Genomic DNA, 18,579 nt, shown 5'->3' with positions numbered 1-18,579 from the left:
CCCCGCCCCGGGGGGGGGGGGGGGGGGGGGGGGGGGGGGGGGGGGGCCCGGGGCGGGGCGGGGGGCAGCAAAAATTTTGTTGCTTGGGGCGGCAAAAAAACTAGAGCTGGCCCTGTTTAGGGGGCCAATGCTCAAACCACTGAGCTATCCCTCCCCCTCCCTTGTTTGCACTATAGTGTCCAGGAAGTGGATATCTTGTGTGGACTGGTCCAGGCTGAGGTTGATGGTGGGGTGGAAATTGTTGAAATCCTGGTGGAATTCCTCAAGGTCCTCCTTCCCATAGGTCCAGATGATGAAGATGTCATTGATGTTGCGCAAGTAGAGGTGGGCGCTAGGGGACAAGAGCTGAGGAAGTATTGTTCTAAGTCGGCCATAAAAATGTTGGCATACTGTGGGGCCATATGGGTACCCATAGCAGTGCTGCTGACTTGAAGGTATAAGTTGTTCCCAAATCTGAAATAATGTGGGTGAGGACAAAGTTACAAAGCTCAGCCATCAGGTGTTCCGTGGCCTCATCAGGGATACTGTTCCTGACAGCTTGTAGTCTATCCTTCTGTGGAATATTGGTGTAAAGAGCTTCTACATCCATGGTGGCCAGGATGGTGTTTTCAGGAAGATCACCAATGCATTGTAGTTTCCTCGGGAAGTTGGTGGTGTCTTGAAGATAGCTAGGAGTGCTTGTAGCATAGGGTCTGAGGAGAGAGTCCAAATATCCAGATAATCCTGCTGTAAGAGTGCCAATGCCTGAGATGATGGGGCATCCAGGATTTCCAGGTTTATGGATCTTGGGAAACCTGGAAAAACCTAAGATACAACCGCATTTCCTCCAATCCCTCAGACAGAGACAAACACCTACAAGATCTTTATCAAGCATTCTTAAAACTACACTATCCACCTGGGGAAGTGTGAAAACTTTGACAGAGTGAGATGGGTACCCAGAAGTCATCTACTACAGGACAGGCCCAACAAAGAAAATAACAGAACACCACTGGCCATCACGTACAGCCCCCAGCTAAAACATCTCCAGCACATCATCAATGATCTACAACCTATCCTGGAAAATGATCCCTCACTCTCACGGGCCTTGGGAGGTAGGCCAGTCCTCGCTTACAGACAGCCACCCAACCTGAAGCAAATACTCACCAGCAACTACACACCACACCACAGAAACACTAACTCAGGAACCAATCCCTGTAACAAACCCCATTACCTACTCTGTCCCTATATCTATTCTAGCAACACCATCATAGGACCCAACCACATCAGCCACACCATCAGGGGCTCATTCACCTGCACATCTACTAATGTGATATTTGCCATCATGTGCCAGCAATGCCCCTCTGCCATATATATTGGCCAAACCAGACAGGCTCTACGTAAAAGAATAAATGGACACAAATCAGACATCAGGAATGGTAACTTACAAAAGTCAGTAGGAGAACAGGTCAATCTTTCTGGACATTTAATAACAGATTTAAAATTAGCTATCCTTCAGCAAAAAAACTTCAAAAACAGACTTCAAAGAGAAACTGCAGAGCTACAATTCATTTGCAAACTTAACATCATTAATTTGGGCTTGAATAGGGACTGGGAGTGGCTGGCTCACTACAAAAGCAATTTTCCCTCTCTTGGTATTGATACCTTCTCATCAATTATTGGGTGTGGACCACATCCACCCTGACTGAATTGGCCTTATCAACACTGGTTCTCCACTTGTAAAGTAACTCCCTTCTCTTCATGTGCCAGTATATTTATGCCTGTATCTGTACTTTTCACTCAATGCATCTGAAGAAGTGGGTTTTTATCCACGAAAGCTTAGTCTTTAAGGTGCCACCGGACTCCTTGGTGTTTTGTGGATACAGACTAACATGGCTTCCCTTCTGATGGTGTGAATGTGACCCTGTCACTGTCCAGGATTTAACAATGTTAAACAAAGTTCAGGGTTTGGTATGCAGAGCCCTAGGCCTGCCCAGTCCCATGGCAAATGCATCATTAAAAATCTTTTCTACCTTTCATTAAGGATACAGAAAAGAAGGACAGTCTACTCAAACATTAGAAATGTAAAGTATTCAGGCTTTAATGACATCCCTTGTTCTTTTTCCCTTTAGTTGGGAGATTTTTTTTAGATGGAACCCATGGTTGTCTGACAGTCTTTCAAACAGTATTAAAGATGGTAATCATAAATGTTCTTTTGAGGCAAAAAGAAGCAGTTAGTTGCAAGCAGCTGGAGCTGATGTTGTTGTTACACTCCAATCTTTTTTCTTAGAATACAAAACACGACAGACACATACACAATAGGGGAAAGAAAAGAACGGCACAGAGACAAAATGCAGCTTCTGTCTCTGGTGTGACTCTCCCTTGCAATCTCACAGAAACCCAGGCCTAGCACACGATCTTACCAGCCCCTCTGAGACTTGGCAACTTGTACTGGCCTGGGGTGTTCAGAGCATTGCTTTTAATTGCCTCTTTGGTCACAGTTACAGCAATGTTACAACATATACAGTCTTGGGCAGCTATGAAGGAGAGAGATGTGGAAGGACAAAATGAAAGAGAGAGAGAGAGATTTTCAGATGAGGGATGTAAATTATTTCCTCTTGGGACTGAAGCCAGGACTGGAGTCTTTGAGGGTTGGGTTGGGTTGGAGTTTTTGCTTGCTCCTCCAATGGCTGTAGGCAAGGGAAGGAAAGTGGTATGTGGGGAGAAACACTTGGAGAAATATACTCAGGTAAACACACAAGACACAAACTCACATGGGAAACAACACAGGAGACAGATAAGGCTCTGACTGACAGAAGCAAAATCCAGAACCACAGAAAACGCAAACACACCCATCAAAAGATACAAACACACACAAGGAGGAAGAGGAGATATGCCAGAGGCATTCAAGGAAAAGGCATATACCCACACAACACAAACATACACACAAGAACCATAACCAGGGGTGAAAGTAACTTAAAGGACTTACCGGTACTCCAGAGTCCTGCAGAGGGGGCGGAGCCTCAACTGGAAGAGGCGTGGCCTCTACCGGAAGAGGTGGGGCCTTTAAATCCCAGGACTTTTAAATCAGGATTTAAAGGGCTCGGGGATCTGGCTGAAGCTAGGAGCCCCGGGGCCATTAAATCACCCCCGGAGCTACCAGTTGCAGAGGCAGCTGGGAGCCCTGCGGTTTGGGCAGGGGTGAAAGTAATTTACATTTCTTACCCATATGGTCCAATCGCAAGCAAGCATCCCACCTCTCCTATGTACTTCATGGATTCCCTCTGATTGCATGGCATAGATATAGAAAATAAAGCTGCTACTACTATTAAAAATACTGTCTGTAATAAAACTTTAATATTGGAATAAGCCTGAAAAAGTGAAAACTCACTGTCACATTTTTCTCCATGTCTTCCCTCCTCCTCCAGCCAGGTTGCCGACGCTAGGCCGTGCTTTCCCCCTGCCTGGCACTCAGCAGTGGCTGCAGGGACTCCCCTCTAGCTTGCAGCAAGGAGCAGGGAGACTGGTTGAGGGAGGGAGAAGCCTGTCCTCTGCATAAGAAGAGTTTAAACTCAGCTGTTCCCTGCGCGGTTCAGCCCCCGGGGTTAGGAGCCGTTTCTGGCATCCTTGTTAATTTCACTCCCAGTTGTTGTGGGTGGGGGGGAAGGGTGTGTGTGACCATGGCAGGGACGGTTCTTTTCTGCCCCCTGGATGAGGGGCTCTCCAATACTACTATAATACAATAGTGGGGGCCGGTTGCTGGGGCAGTCGGCAGCAGGCTGCAGCTGCATTGTTCGTGACACACACATTCATACACATACATACTGTATGTATTACTGTCCTGTGGGGAAGGTGCCAGTGCCCTTTTAAGGGTGTGTGTGTGGGGGAGACAAGTGTTTCTGGGCTAACACACCTCAGGAACTTCTGCTTAATGTGTGCTGCTTAATGGAGTCCGTCCTTCCCCAGGGGGTGTTTGTTGGTCCAACTCCTCCACTGAAGAGCTATCTTTTTTGAGAGATCCATCCATACTGTACATATACATTTAGAATATACCTGGATCAGAGTAGATTTAGATCTGTGAAGAAAGACAAGAAGATTTTGTTTTCCCAGGAAGACATTAATGTGGATGTTCCAAAGTTAGCTTTTGAGTGCCATACGGTACCCCCACATGGTAATCACGCGGGCTTGCTATTTACAACTGTTTCAAACAAAGCTGATCAAAGCACACGTGAAGAAAGGTCTTCCAATTATAAGAACTTAATTAACAATTTGTCAGTTTTGAATCCCCAAAAATGGCAAGAGAATCCCCATTTCGGAGAAAAGGAAATAAGAGCATTGGCTGATCAATTGAGAATCAATCAACAGGAAACACACTTGGGATTTGTTGAATTCAAGACTTTTGGAGGAAAAAACATTCCTGGTAAACTTAAAAAACTCGTCCTTGCAGTGGACACCCTTGCTGCAAGCAACACTGACTGCGAAAGGGGATTCAGTGTGATGAACAACATCATTACAGTGAAACGGACTGTACTTACAACTCGTCATGTGGCGGACTTGCTATTCATTTCATGTGTGGGACCTCCTTATACTCAGTGGAATCCCATGCTGTCAAGGCTGGATCCCCACTTTGAACTTTAGGGTACAAATGTAGGGGCCTGCATGAAAACTTCTAAGCTTAACTACCAGCTTAGCTCTTGTTCCGCTGCCACCATTTTCAATGGATTCCCTCCCTGGGAAGCCTTGAAAAACCTTCACCAATTCCCTGGTGAATACAGATCCAAACCCCTTGGATCTTAAAACAAGGAGAAATTAACCATCCCCCCTCCTTCCTCCCACCAACTTCTGGTGAATACAGATCCAACCCCCTTGGATCTAAAAGAAGGAGAAATTAACCATCCCCCTCCTTCCTCCCACCAACTCCTGGTGAATCAAGATCCAAACTCCTTGGATCTTAAAACAAGGAAAAATCAATCAGGTTCTTAAAAAGAAGGCTTTTAATTAAAGAAAAAGGTAAAAATCATCTCTGTAAAATCAGTATGGAAATTAACCTTACAGGGTAATCAAACTTAAAGAGCTCAGAGGACTCCCCTCTAGTCTCAGGTTCAAAGTACAGCAAACAAAGATAAACACTCTAGTAAAAGGTACATTTACAAGTTGAGAAAACAAAGGAAAACTAACACGCCTTGCCTGGCTATTTACTTACAAGTTTGAAATAGGAGAGACTTGTTTAGAAAGATGTGGAGAACCTGGATTGATGTCTGGTCCCTCTCAGTCCCGAGAACGAACACACTCCCAAACAAAGAACACAAACAAAAGCCTCCCCCCCCCAAGATTTGAAAGTATCTTGTCCCCTTATTGGTCCTTTAGGTCAGATGCCAGCCAGGTTACCTGAGCTTCTTAACCCTTTACAGGGAAAAGGATTTTGGAGTCTCTGGCCAGGAGGGGTTTTATAGTACTGTACACAGGACAGCTATTACCCTTCCCTTTATAGTTATGACACATGCCATATGTAAAATTGTGGCTTGGAAAGGGCCGACGTGCAGCACATTCATCTCGAGGCATGGCACAACATCAGGGAGAGCAGCGAGAGCAGCTGTATGGCCCAATGTGGGAGTTGCTATAAGAAGGCTTTGCTCTATCCAGTCCTTCCCATGGATGCCCCTTTCTTGCCTCCACAGGGCTGGCCCACTCACACCTTCCACGTGCCAGGACTGAGCCGGGGGCTGGGGCGGCTTTGCTGTGGGTAGTGGTTCCTGTTGGAGCTGTAGCCCCCACCTGCCACCCCCTATTGCTTGTGGCAGTGCCCAGCCAGACCTTGCCTCTTACAGAAGTTCCTGAGGTGTGAGCAGCAGAAATACTGTCTCCCCTGTCCCACCACCCCTCAAAAGGGCACCGGCGCCCTCCCCACAGGATAGTAAGACATACAGTATGTATGTGTATGTGTATGAATGTGTCACAAACCATGCAGCTGCAGCCTGCCGCCGACCAGCAGCGACCCCAGCAACCGGCCCCTGTAGGCTGCTGCTGCCTGCAGAGAGCCAGAAGGTGCCGCTGGGTTGGGTTTGCCAAGGAGTAAGTAACCAAGGCAAAAACCATAGCCAGCCAGGGAGGGAGCCAGTGGAGCAAGGGACTGCGTTGCACCATGCCCACCAGTGCCCCACTTTCCCTAGATCCTCCCTGTTTCCTAGCAAGTCAGATATCAAGGATTTTTTAATTTCCCTTCCAGGCACATAAAAGAGTGCAGGGGGCACACCAATGGGTGGCTAGTAGTAGGGGAAGGCAGGGGTGACTGAAGGACAACTGGAATAGCCTTCGTGAAATATACAAGATATTTAGAGAAAGTTTTGTCAATTTCAGCCTCTGCACTCTGCAGGCAGGACAAAACAAAAAGAGATCTGAGATTGTGCCCTATGTCCAGGGCTGGCACTTCCATTTAGGCGACCTAAGCGGTCGCCAAGGGCATCAGGATTTGGGGGGTGGCATTCTGCCACCCTCGGCAGCAATTCTGCGGCGGGGGGTCCTTCTGCTCTCCGGGTCTTCAGCGGCAATTCTGCAGCGGGTCCTTCACTCGCTCCGGGACCCGCCGCCGAAGTGCCCCGAAGACCGGGAGCACAGAAGGACCCCCACCCCGCAGAATTGCCGCCGAAGACCAAGAGCGCTGAAGGACCCCCGCCTAGGGCGGCAAAAACCCTTGCGCCGCTCCTGCCTATGTCCTAAGGACATTTCAGGTGTTTAAATCAATATATAAAGAGGGTGGAATGAAAACTACTATTTCTTTCAAAGGAGGCACAGTAATTTCCCTGAATATCCAGTTTTCCCCTCCAATCTCTTTGTGGTTTTGTATATGGGGGCTATTTGCTTTCCCTGTGAATCTTTAGTTGCTTTAGCAAAATTGCTTTGCCCAAAGTAAACCCTGATCATCATGACACCTCTTCCCACCACGTTCTCCATGTGTTTTTGTTGTTGTTGTTGTTAAACAGTAACATTTCAAAGAGGATCTGCAAGCAGTTTGGACAACACAGCCATGATCCTCTGCTGGGGAGGGAATGGGATAGATTTGAACTTGGAAATGGTTCCCGATTTTGATTATATTTTTTTGTGTATAGGAGATCCCCTCATCCCCGGGGCAGAAAAGAACTGCCCCTGCCATGGTCACATACACCGTTCCCCCCCCCCCCCAACAACTGGGAGTGAAATTAACAAGGATGCCAGAAACGGCTCCTAACCCCAGGGGCTCAACTGCCCAGGGAACAGCTGAGTTTAACTATTCTTATGCAGGCAGCAGCAGCAGCAGGGTCGCCCAGAAGATTCAGGGGGCCTGGGGCAAAGCAATTTCGGGGGTCCCTTCCATAAAAAAAGTTGCAATACTATAGAACAGTATATTCTCGTGGGGGTCCCTGCGGGACCTTGGGCCTGGGGCAAATTGCCCCACTTGCCTCCCTCCGGGCGGCCCTGAGCAGCAGGCATCTCTCAGCTAGTCTCCCTGCTCACTGCAAGCTGATGATGTTCGTCCATCGTTATCGATGAAGACCTCAACAACTCATTCTTTCGATGACCGGGCTCTGTGCGTCCGAAGATGACTGATCAGTCCAATTCGGGCGTGGAACATCCTGTCACACGTCGGGCAGACATGTAATGGCACTGTCGATGATGTACGAGCAGCTCTGGACTTGCGCAGCTCACGCTTTTTTTCAGCTTCAGCAATACGCCTCGCCTCGGAGGTATTACTGCCTGTGTGAATAAGGTTGCGCCATGCTGGATGGTTCAGTGTGAAGGTTTCCCATGTGGCGGTGTTGATCTCGAAGGACTTCAAAGAGGTCTTCAGCGTGTCCTTGAACCTCTTCTTTTGTCCTCCATGGGAGCGCTTTCCCTGAGTGAGTTCTCCGTAGAAGAGCTGTTTAGGAATGCGTTCGTCTGACATTCTCACGACATGTCCGGCCCACCTGGTCTGGGCTCTCATCAGCAATGTGTGAACTGACGGCAGACTGGCTCTAGTAAGGACATCAGTATCGGGCACTTTGTCCTGCCATCTGATTTTTAGAAGCTTTCGCAGATGGGAAATGTGGAAGTGCAAGCTAGAGCCTAGAGGGAAGCCCCTGATGAGTGGGGGGTGGGGGAGGAATGCAGAGCCTTACTGTCTGCAGCCTGGCTGGAGGAGTAGGGAGGAGACAAGAAACCTGCTTTTATTAGCTCTGGATTTAAGCTGTGCAGCCAAATGCCTATTGTATTTGTTGTGTATATTAATATTGGAGAGCTCCCCTCATCCTGGGGGCAGAAAAGAACTGCCCCTGCCATGGTCAAACACACCCTCCCCTGACCCCCGACCCCCAGCAACTGTAAATTAACAAGGATGCCACTAACTGCTCCTAACCCCGGGGGCACAAGGAACAGCTGAGTTTAAACCTTTCTTATGCAGGAGGCAGGCTTCTCCCTCCCTCAGCCAGTCTCCTTTTCTTACCGGTCCTCCATACCGGCCCGTACCGTCTTACTTTCACCTCTGACCATAACATGAGACATGAAGATTCACATAAGTAAGGGATTCAAACACACACAACACAGACCCACACACAAATCCAAACCTGAGGTAAGGAAAGATGTGACTCTCAAAAGCAAGAGTTTGGGGTTTTTCATTTTTGACAATGAATACCAATTAAAAGGTTCATTATACTGCTATGGCTAGTTGCCATCAATAGTGAGGATTAAGCTACATTGGTGTGAAGCATGGTTCTAGTAGTACACCTGAATCCACTGGAGGAGTTGTACTGGAAATGGTACAAAAACTGCTCTCTCTCTCTCCCTCTCTCCATCCATCCATCCCCACATTCATGTCTCTTTGTCTCTATCCATCTATCTATCCCAGACATACCCATATTTATCTACTTATATTTGTGAACTTCCCATTGTGGGAGTCTCTGAAGGCTGGCAGCTGCCACAGGAACATGGGATGTTGTTATTGTCATGAGCATTCTCGACAGGTATGATGGATGGAGCCTCCGAGCTGGGGATGAGGCCACCAGGTGTTATTACCATGCAAATTCAGACTGTCAAGGCTTCTGAACTAGATAATGTCCTAGTTTCGCCTAGCAGGTCACATTGGTCCCTGTTACTATCCATCACTTTAATCAATTTTAAATGTCAATTCCTCAGCTTCTCGCTTCTGGTGGGGATCTGGAGTCAGGGATCCTGGGTTCTAATACTGGCTCTGGAAGGAGAGTGGGTCTAGTGAGCTGGGGCTGGGAAGTGGGACTCCTGGGTTCTATCTCCAGTGTTATGGCTGTCTGTGGAATGAGGTCTCAGCTTGAAGGTTCCCTCTATAATACTGTTGACAAGCCCAGGGACATGGGCTAGATACATCTGACTGCAGAGGGAAGGTGTAGAATTGTGGGTCTATGGGTACACTGCTGGACTTATAAACAAGGCATTGTGAGTTCACATCTCCCTGCGGCTTTTAGTAACAGTTTCTTTCCCACTGTCATCCACCAGTGACTTGCAGTTGGATTGGAGAGATCTGCACAAGGCAAGGTACACTTTCTTGAACTCATGGGCTCGGATCCAGCTGTCAGGGGTCATGCACAGAGTCCTCCCGAGCGGAGTTACCTTTCTTGAAGTCCATGGGATGTGAGAAGGTAGAAGAAAGGTGGGACTGGAGCAAAGGTCCTCAAACTCTGTCATCCTCGGAGGAGCTGTAGATGCTCAACAAACACCATCTGGTACCAAGTGCAGTCCAGTTGCACACCTCTCACTGCAGCATGAGGGGAGCACACCCTCGGCTGCGTCCCCACCCTGCTCCCTGCAACCAGCACCCCCTAATGCTACATGGGGCCTAGCATGGATTATGAGATTAGAGCATTCCCTACTGAGCCTCCTTCCTTCAGCAGAAAAAACCCATGCATGGTGCTACCTGGGGTTACCTGAACCCAAAGCTATGGTAACTAGTCTTTGTTTTCCAGGTGGTGTCAGGAAATAAATCAGTGGGGGACACATCATTTCTATCTGATAAATGATTGGTACACAAGAGTGCTTCCACCCCAAAATCCTTGTTTTTATTGAGTACAATGCAAACATCTAAAATAAGAATTGGTCTATCTAGAGTACCCCAAATAAATTTAGTTACCCAAAGTCTGAGGTGGTGTCGAATGACAGTAACAGGTTTCTGGTGCCCCGCCTTCTGCCTTGATGCTGGGGAGTTTTTATGTCAGTGACTCCTTGCTCGTAGAAAATCCAAACTTCTCTAAAGCACACTTTCTAACTAAACTCTTATAGGTTTTCTCCGGACACAGCACATAACTCCTAATAGGCTAACAATTTCTCTAGCAACAGCCAATCATAATTCATTATTCTACTTATCTGCAAAGCAGCTTACCTGGCTGGGGTGATTTAGTTGGGGTTGGTCCTGCTTTGAGCTGTGGGTTGGACTAAATGACCTCCTGAGGTCTCTTCCAACCCTAATCTTCTAAGAGTCTATGATTCTATGAAAGCAGCTTCAGGAAAAAAACTTACAACCACAAAAAAACAGAATCAAGGTAAGTTTTCCATTCTTGCCCCCTCCCTCTTCTCATGAATCTGTCCTTTCACTTTATCTATCTCAGTCAGCAACTTGCAGCTGTTTTTCTTCTGTCTGTCTGAGCCAAGGCCAGATTATTTCTATGTGGTGTCCTTGCTTCCAGCCCATGGGGGTTAAGCGCACAAGATGGCTGCAAGTTATGTCAAATCCAGTTGTCTCACAACACTGGGGCATTGGGGTCAGTACTGCCCACAATGGAAATTCCTGAGTGTGTCCTGGAACTTTTTGATTTATTTACAAGTCATTAATGGCCACAAAAGAAGGAAGTAAATAGGGGAAAGAATGGAAGGAAGATCATTCATTCCTAGAGTTTAAGTCCAGAAAGGACCATTAGATCATAGAACTACAGGGCTGGAAAGGACCTGAAGAAGTCATCAAGACATTAAAAACCTCCAGAGATGGGGATTCCACAATCTCCCTTGGAAGCCTGTTCCAGAGCTTAACTACCCTCATGGTTAGAAAGGTTTTCCTAACATCTAACCTAAATCTCCCTTGCTGAAGATTAAGCCCATTACATTATGTCCTACCTTCAGTGGAGACAGAGAACAATTCATAAGTCCTCTTTATAAGAGCCCTTAACATAGTTGAAGACTACTGTCACCTTCCCCCCTCTGTCTTATTTTCTCAAGATTAAACCTGCCCAGTTTCTTTAACTTTTCCGCATGGGTAAGTTTTTCTAAACCTTTTATCATTTTTGTTGCTTTCCTCTGGATTCTCTCCAATTTCCTAAAGTCTGGGACTCAGAACTGAACACAGCACTCTAGCTGAGGACTCACCAGTGCTGAGTAGAGCAGGACAATTACATACCACACTCCTGCTAATAAACCCAGAATCATATTACCCCTTTTTAGCATGGGGTTGTGTCCATGCCAATCCTGGATAATAGCCATTTTTGGACTTATCCTCCATGACCAAATAGTTCTTTTTGACTATTGAGTCTTAAAATGACTCAAAATAGTTAATTTTTGAACCCTATTGATCCTGCTTGCTTATGATCCTGTCACATGGGACTGTGTCAAAAAATCAAGATCTTTCGTGTCTACTGCTTCCCCCCAATCAACTAGGATAGTAAGTCTCTAAAATAAGTATATTAGGCTGGCTTGGCATGATTTCTTCTTTATGAATTGATACTAGCTATTCCTTCTATCCCCATTATCCTTTAGGTGCTTACAAATTAATTGTTTAATAATTTCTTGCAGTATCTTTCTAGGTAGAAAAGTTAGGATGACTGGTGTGTAAGTCACTGGGTCTTTTTAAAGATAGGTACTTTGTCCTTTTCCATTTCTCTGGGACCCGTTCTCCATGAGCTCTTGAAGATAATTGCTAACAGTTCTGAGATTGCTTCAGCTAGTTCCTTATGTACCCAAGGATGAATTTAATCTGGCCCAGAAAATTTGAGTACATCTTACTCATCTAAATATGCTTTAACCTCTTTTTTTCTGTATTTTGGCTTGTTTTCGTTCCTCCTTGTTAATATTAACTCTGTGGAGTATCTGGTTACCATTAACCTTTTTAGTGAAGATTGAAGCAAAATAGGCATTAAACACTTCAGCCATATATTCTTGGTTGGTCAGGTTAATTAAAGAAATTGCAGGAGGATTTTGCTTTCTGTCTGCTATGTTCACAGATAGGCACAGAGAAGTTAGATCAAGAACATACAACACTCTCTTGCTGGAAGTCTGAAATAGAACATAACTTTACTTCTTAGAAGCCAAAGTCCTAACACTGAAGAACACCAAAACAGAGAGAGATAAACCAGGCTGCTTCAAAAGGCACACTTCACCCCAATTGCTCTAGGAGAGCTCTTTGCAGACTGAGTGCTGAAGACCCAGATTGCACACTTCCCTCAAGAGCCCCTGGCTTGCAAGCAGGACCTGTGATGGAAAGCTTAAGCTGCATTATTAAATTTAGTCAATAAGTGGCACTTAGCAAAGACTACAGCAGAACATCTTCACCGAGCATTGGAGACATTCCTTTTTGCAATAAAGTTTTGGTCATTGCTGGCATCCATTTTGCCTCTGTCTTTGTGTGACTAACCTGACAAAGCATCAGAAGAGAAAATAGAATAGAAATGTCAGAATTTAATCCAAATGCCAAAGTTTCATGTCCCAGAGTGCTTCTGCTTTGACAGACCATCAGACTCACATGCCTGTAAGGAGCAGTTTGCACATTTTCGCTTTGCAACTAAACTCCACGAGAAGAATGGGGAGGTGCAAGTGAGTTCCCTAGTCTATGCCATGGGCAGGGAAGCTGAACATATCTTGAAATCCTTTGCCTTTGAAGAGGAGAACCACAAGAAAATTATGCGGTGAGACTGACTAAGTTTGATGAGTATTTTATACCATGGTGTAATGTGGTTTATGACCGAGTGTGTTTTTAGCAGCACATCCCTATGTCTGGGAATCTTGCATAAGAGGCTTGTACGGCGTGGCCCAAACCTGTGATTATGAAGACAAAAAGGAAGAGCTCAGTAGAGACAGAGTAGTGATTGGTGTTTTAGATGAGAGCTGTCAGAGACAGTGCAAAATAAGTAGTATTGAATCCTTCACGTAGCAATAGAAATAGCAAGACAAGCGGAGATGATAAAAATCAAAGCAGAGACCAGTGGCTGCCAAGAAGAAACACAGAGAAAGTGACTTGCAACAGAGTCACGCTAGGGGATATAGCACAGCTGCAAAAACCAATTGCAATAAATCCCCAAAGGCAATGTGGAGCAAGCCCAGGCAAAAGAGAGCATTTTGTCAGTTAGATGCACAAAATGTGGGAAAGATCATGGTTCAAGAGGTGATTGCCCGGCTAAAGGAGCCAAATGTAGTAAATTAACAAAAGTAGAACATTTTGCCACTTTCTGCCAGACGAAGGCAGGACAGAGAGTGACCACTGAGAGTCCCGAGACATTTTTTCGGAGATCAATCCTGTGTAATGAGACAGAGCCAGGCTGGAGGGAGGAATAGAACATTATTGAAAAGACTGTTAATTTTAAACTAGATTTGGGGGCAGATGTAACAAGTCACACTGGAAGGGACTTACAGACACCTTCATCCCCTCTCAGAGCTGAAACCAGCCGGATACTGTGTGAAATTGCCTCAGGAGTTTGGTGAGCTGCTTCGCTTTAATTTCAATGCTATCACTCAAGCACTGTTTTAAGATCCTGCCTGGTAAACAAGAGAAGTCTGGGACCAGAAATCAATGGATCAGAATTGGTGTATCAGAAATTAGGCTTAACTGATGATCAAAATAATGAGGGGAGGAGCTATTCCACACATCATTGTCTTTTGGGGTCCTTTAAAAAGGGCGAGTTTGGGAGAAAAAATGACAGAGGCGAGGAAGTGAATGTAACAATCACTGACCGAATGCAGGGGAAGGAATGACTTTTACCATCCTGGCTGCTGCCCTGCTCCTGGGAGCACAGGATCCAGCATGACACCCCTGGGCTTCCTTCATCCTAATCTCAAGAGACATCCTGACCAGAGACAGGGACCCAGCTGACATGGCCTCCTCTGCTGGCTCCGGCTAAATCCCAACCACCACATTGGATAGGAGACTTTGTCTCCACCCCTGCCCCCCATGTGTCACTTTCCTTCCCCACCTTATTTCACCCCCTCTTTTCTACCTATCCTTTTTCCTTGTATCTAATAAGACTGGATATTTCACAACACTGCTGTAAATCAGATACCAAAGAGGCAGTTAAATGCAATGCTGTCAACACCCCAAGCTAGTACAAGTTGCCAGGTCTCAGAGCAGCTGGTAAATTCATAGTCCAGGCCTGTGTTTCTCCAGCTCTGCGGCTGCGAGGGACAGTCACACCAGAGACAGATGCTGCATTTTCTCTCTTTGCCGTTCTTCTCTTTCCCCTCTCGTGTGTGTCTGGTGCATTTTGTCTTCTAGGAAAGAGGATCGGACTTCAACAAAATTGACAGCTCCATCCCATCTCAGTTATTACCATCTTTAATACCATTTCTGAAACTGTCACACACAAGGAGGAGAGGTTTCTTTTAAAACTTCTCCCCAACTACAGGGAAAGGGAATAAATAAAAGCCTTAATGCTTTACCTTTCAAAGGTTTGAGCTGTTTGTCCTTCTTTTCTCTACCTTCAATGAAAGGGGGAAAGGACTGTTAATTATGTTTCAGAGTAGCAGCCGTGTTAGTCTGTATCCGCAAAAAGAACAGGAGTACTTGTGGCACCTTAGAGACTAACAAATTTATTTGAGCATAAGCTTTCATGGGCTACATCCCACTTCTTCGGATGCATAGAATGGAACATATATTGAGGAGATATATATACACACACATACAGAGAGCATGAACAGGTGGGAGTTGTCTTACCAACTCTGAGAGGCCAATTAAGTAAGAGAAAAAAAACTTTTGAAGTGATAATCAAGATAGCCCAGTACAGACAGGTTGATAAGAAGTGCGGGTGGCTATTTTACCACAGAAAAGCTTCAAAAACAGACTCCAAAGAGAAACTGCTGAACTTGAATTGATATGCAAATTAGACACAATCAATTTAGGTTTGAATAAAGACTGGGAATTGCTGAGCCATTACAAACATTGAATCTATCTCCCCATGTAAGTACTCTCACACTTCTTATCAACCTGCCTGTACTGGGCTATCTTGATTATCACTTCAAAAGCAAAGGGCCAGTGGATCAGAACTCAGGGTGTGTCTGCTCAGCAAATGAAGGTGTGATTGTAGCACTGTTGGGTGTTGCTACACTAGCTTTAATCTAGCTATCTTGGGTAACAATAGCAGAGAGGACACGTTGCCTGGACTGCAGCACTGGTTGGCAACCAGGGTAGGTACCCAAAGTCCCTGGTTGGCTGGTACCAGAGCACCTAGTCCACGATTATGTCTGTACCACCTGATATTGTTACCCACAGTAGCTAGATTAAAGCTGGCAGAGATACACCTACCTATGCTACAATTGCACCTTCCCTTGCTGGGTAGACACACCTTGAGCCAACGTCTCTAGCAGGACTTGTGCTGTTTGTTTGTCAGCCACCCACGGTCTGTTGGGCTACTGCTTTTAATTGCCAGATATCAGGAAATTATGATGACCCAATTATTTACTAGGTTTCCCTTCCTACTAATCCACCTCCATATCTGGCTGGGCTCTATATAACACACTCCAAGGTGAGCAGGAGGATCAGGGTGAGGTTCGGCTCCACAGATGCTGGGATCCATCGCTCTGACAGCAGTGAAGCAACAAGCACTTGGGTAAGCTGCAGGAGATTCCCCTAGCGCAGAGAGAGGGGAGAACACTACTGCATAGGATTGCAAATACAGGGTTTGTTTCTTGGAGGCAGCAAGTTCTAGTGGTTAGAGCAGAGAGTCTGGGAGTCAGGACTCCTGGGTTCACTCTCCACCTCTGGGTGGGGAACAATGGGTTAGAGGAGGCGGGGGCTGATGTCAGTTGGGGTCTGTGCAGTAGCTGGCACAAGGGTGGGAGGCTCATAGTGGTCACAGTCTGAGACTCTGGACACCTGGGCTCTAACCTGGCTCTGGGAGGGGAATGGGGAGCAGTGGGTTAAAGGAGCAGGCCCGGTCTCCATGGGAGCCAGGGCAGCACCTGGCACAATGGAGTCCCAGATGTGCCAGGTTCTGAGAAGCCCCCAGCGCAATGGGGCTGGGACAATGGGATAGACTCTGGGCAAAGTGGCGTGGACAGGGATATCAGGAGGGGTGGGGATTTTGGGCACAGTGGAGTGGGAGGGGACGAGGTTGGGCCCAGGAGGTTCCATGGTGGAGGCAGATCCCCACCCCGCACTGTCTCCCCACTTCAGGTTGATCCAGCAACAGACATGGCCATGGCCATGAGAAGACCCCACCTACGGCTGCTGCTGCCCCTCGTCCTGCTGGCCGCCTACCTGGCTCTGGCTAGTGGGACACCATGGACCCGTCTGAAAAACAGATTCAGAAAGCACCATGTGGATTTCCCACAAAGTCCAGCTAACTTCCCCAACAGCTACTGCGAGATGATGATGTGGAAACGGGGTATATATAGGACATTCATCAATACCTTCATCCATGCACCCATGCGGTCTATCAAGCGTGTCTGCTCTGTGGGCGGAATACACATCTCAACTGGCCTACGCAAGAGCATTTTTCACTTCAGTGTCACCACCTGCAGATATAGCCCGCAGATTGGCTCTTACATTGAGGAAAACTATTCCCGGCACATTGTCATCGGCTGCTGGAATCGGCTCCCTGTGCTCTATGTGGAGTAGATGTAGGGCCTGTTACTTCCTCTAACCCTGCTCTGTCCCTCCCACGCTGGCCACAGCACCCAGCTCCTCACCCGCCTCTGAGCACTGGTCAGATTGTTTAGGTGTTTCCACCCCTCACCCTCAGCTCCCGCTAGTGCCCATTATACAGTATAGACACCACTTCCCAGCCACCACCCTCTGCTGCTACTAGTGCCCATTATACAGTATAGCAGCCCCTTCCCCACCCCCACCCTCTGCTGCTTCCAATGCCAGTTTTTCAGTATACTCACTCCTTCCCCATGTTGTATTGCCTTCTGCCAAATAGTGGCTGTTTAAAAACCTTTCCTTTCATTGAGAAATATCCATCAATTTCACTCTTCTTGTATTGTGTATTGAGTCTGATAATGGATAATCCTCATCCATTGCAATTAACTGTAATTTCTCGTTGCTCTCTTCATTGTTTTTTCAACATTTGCCCACTGTCTGCTTGTCTCTGTGTTCCCCAATCTCCATAAAACCTGATACCTGCAAAGCAATCTCTGTGTTGTGTGAGATTGGGGATGGCAAAACATAAGCCACTGAAGATGTAATGAATGTGCTGGAAATGTTTTGTGGTTTTCCAGCGAGGTTCTTTGTGCTTTTAAGCCAAATCTCAACATTTTCCTTAGTGTTGGGAATACAGCCCATGAGTCCTGACGGCTATTGATGGCCTTGCTGTAACCCACTAGACCCTACTCCCCTTCAAGAGCTGGGAAAAGAACCCAGGAGTCCTGAATCTTTATCTGCCCTGTGACTGGACCTCCCTCCCCTCCCAGGATCAGGGTTAGAAATCAGGAGTACTGATTCCCCCCCCCTCCTTTCCTTTAGCCCACTAGACCCCCACTTCCCTCCCAAAATGGAACCAACACCTTAGATATAAACTTTTGTGCTTCAGGGCATGAGCCAGTCACTAACCAAGAAAGGTCAGGAAGAAACTTTACCTTTCAGCAAGTTTTTCCATTATTCCTCTCTTGGAGGTACTCCTTCCTTTTGAGCAACTGGGATGGGCTAGTGCCAGTGGCTGAGCTGGCGGGGCCCTCACCTGTGTCACCTCCAAAATCTTTGCTGATTGCTGAGTTAGTCCAGCTGGCAGCCCTTGATTCTTCCATCAGAGGGTGAGAATTAAATTGAGTCACTGGCGAACAGCTCCCTTGGGGGGTTTGAGCCATTGACCCTATACATGCTAAATGTGAAACCTGCCCTTGGACCCACAGAGAAAGAAGTAAAGGCTTGCTCTCCAGGTAAGGCAGCTGAGCATTTTAAGGTAGATGCTGTAGGCTCTAGCTTTTTTAGGGCCATGGATTCCAATCCCACCACTACTGGCATCCAAACCCAGATTGGAATGCCAAGAGTTCAGAACTGAGAGACAAATGGGAGAGCAGGGAATCAAAAGTCAGTTCCCAAGAGTCAGGCCAAGTCAGGATAGCAGGAGGTCAGGATGAGAAAACAGGAACAGCAGTCCATGGCAGCAGGAAGTCCAGTTGTACAGACAATTTTGTATTTCCTCCACTCACTTAAATAGGGACTGTCAAGGCTGATTCCACACTCTGGCACTTTGAGTGCAGAAGGTGGGGGCTTGCAAGGATTCTAAAAATTAATACTGGCCATTCCAAGCAGGTATTAAACTCCCAAGGTCACAGTTTCTCTCTGACCTTGGATGATAGATGCTGCCACCACACAAGTGCAACCCCCCACCTTTTTTAGAACCCAGGAAGGAGCCCTTGGGAATTCCTTCCTGTGGGGTACCCTCAAGCCCTTTCACCCCAGTCTGGGGAAGAGCTGAGAAAGAAAAC

At 46.8% G+C, this 18,579-nt stretch overlaps 1 protein-coding gene across 1 annotated transcript; it reads left to right on the top strand.

The window, feature by feature from the left end:
* Window positions 1-16,342: 16,342 nt before the first annotated feature.
* On the top strand, window positions 16,343-16,768 carry LOC117885372 (ribonuclease-like). The gene has a single exon (XM_034786686.1). The coding sequence runs from the start codon at window positions 16,343-16,345 to the stop codon at window positions 16,766-16,768; it is 426 nt and encodes a 141-aa protein (XP_034642577.1).
* Window positions 16,769-18,579: the final 1,811 nt, after the last annotated feature.

This window comes from Trachemys scripta, chromosome 12 (genome assembly GCF_013100865.1).
Source record: "Trachemys scripta elegans isolate TJP31775 chromosome 12, CAS_Tse_1.0, whole genome shotgun sequence".
Taxonomy (NCBI): domain Eukaryota; kingdom Metazoa; phylum Chordata; order Testudines; family Emydidae; genus Trachemys; species Trachemys scripta.
The sequence above is the reverse complement of the archived record's forward strand: the minus strand, read 5'-3'. Positions and strand labels throughout refer to the sequence as shown.

What these genes read in the sequence shown, in the direction of transcription:
- LOC117885372 (XM_034786686.1), top strand. Translation starts at nt 16,343, where the DNA reads ATGGCCATGGCCATGAGAAGACCCCACCTACGGCTGCTGCTGCCCCTC.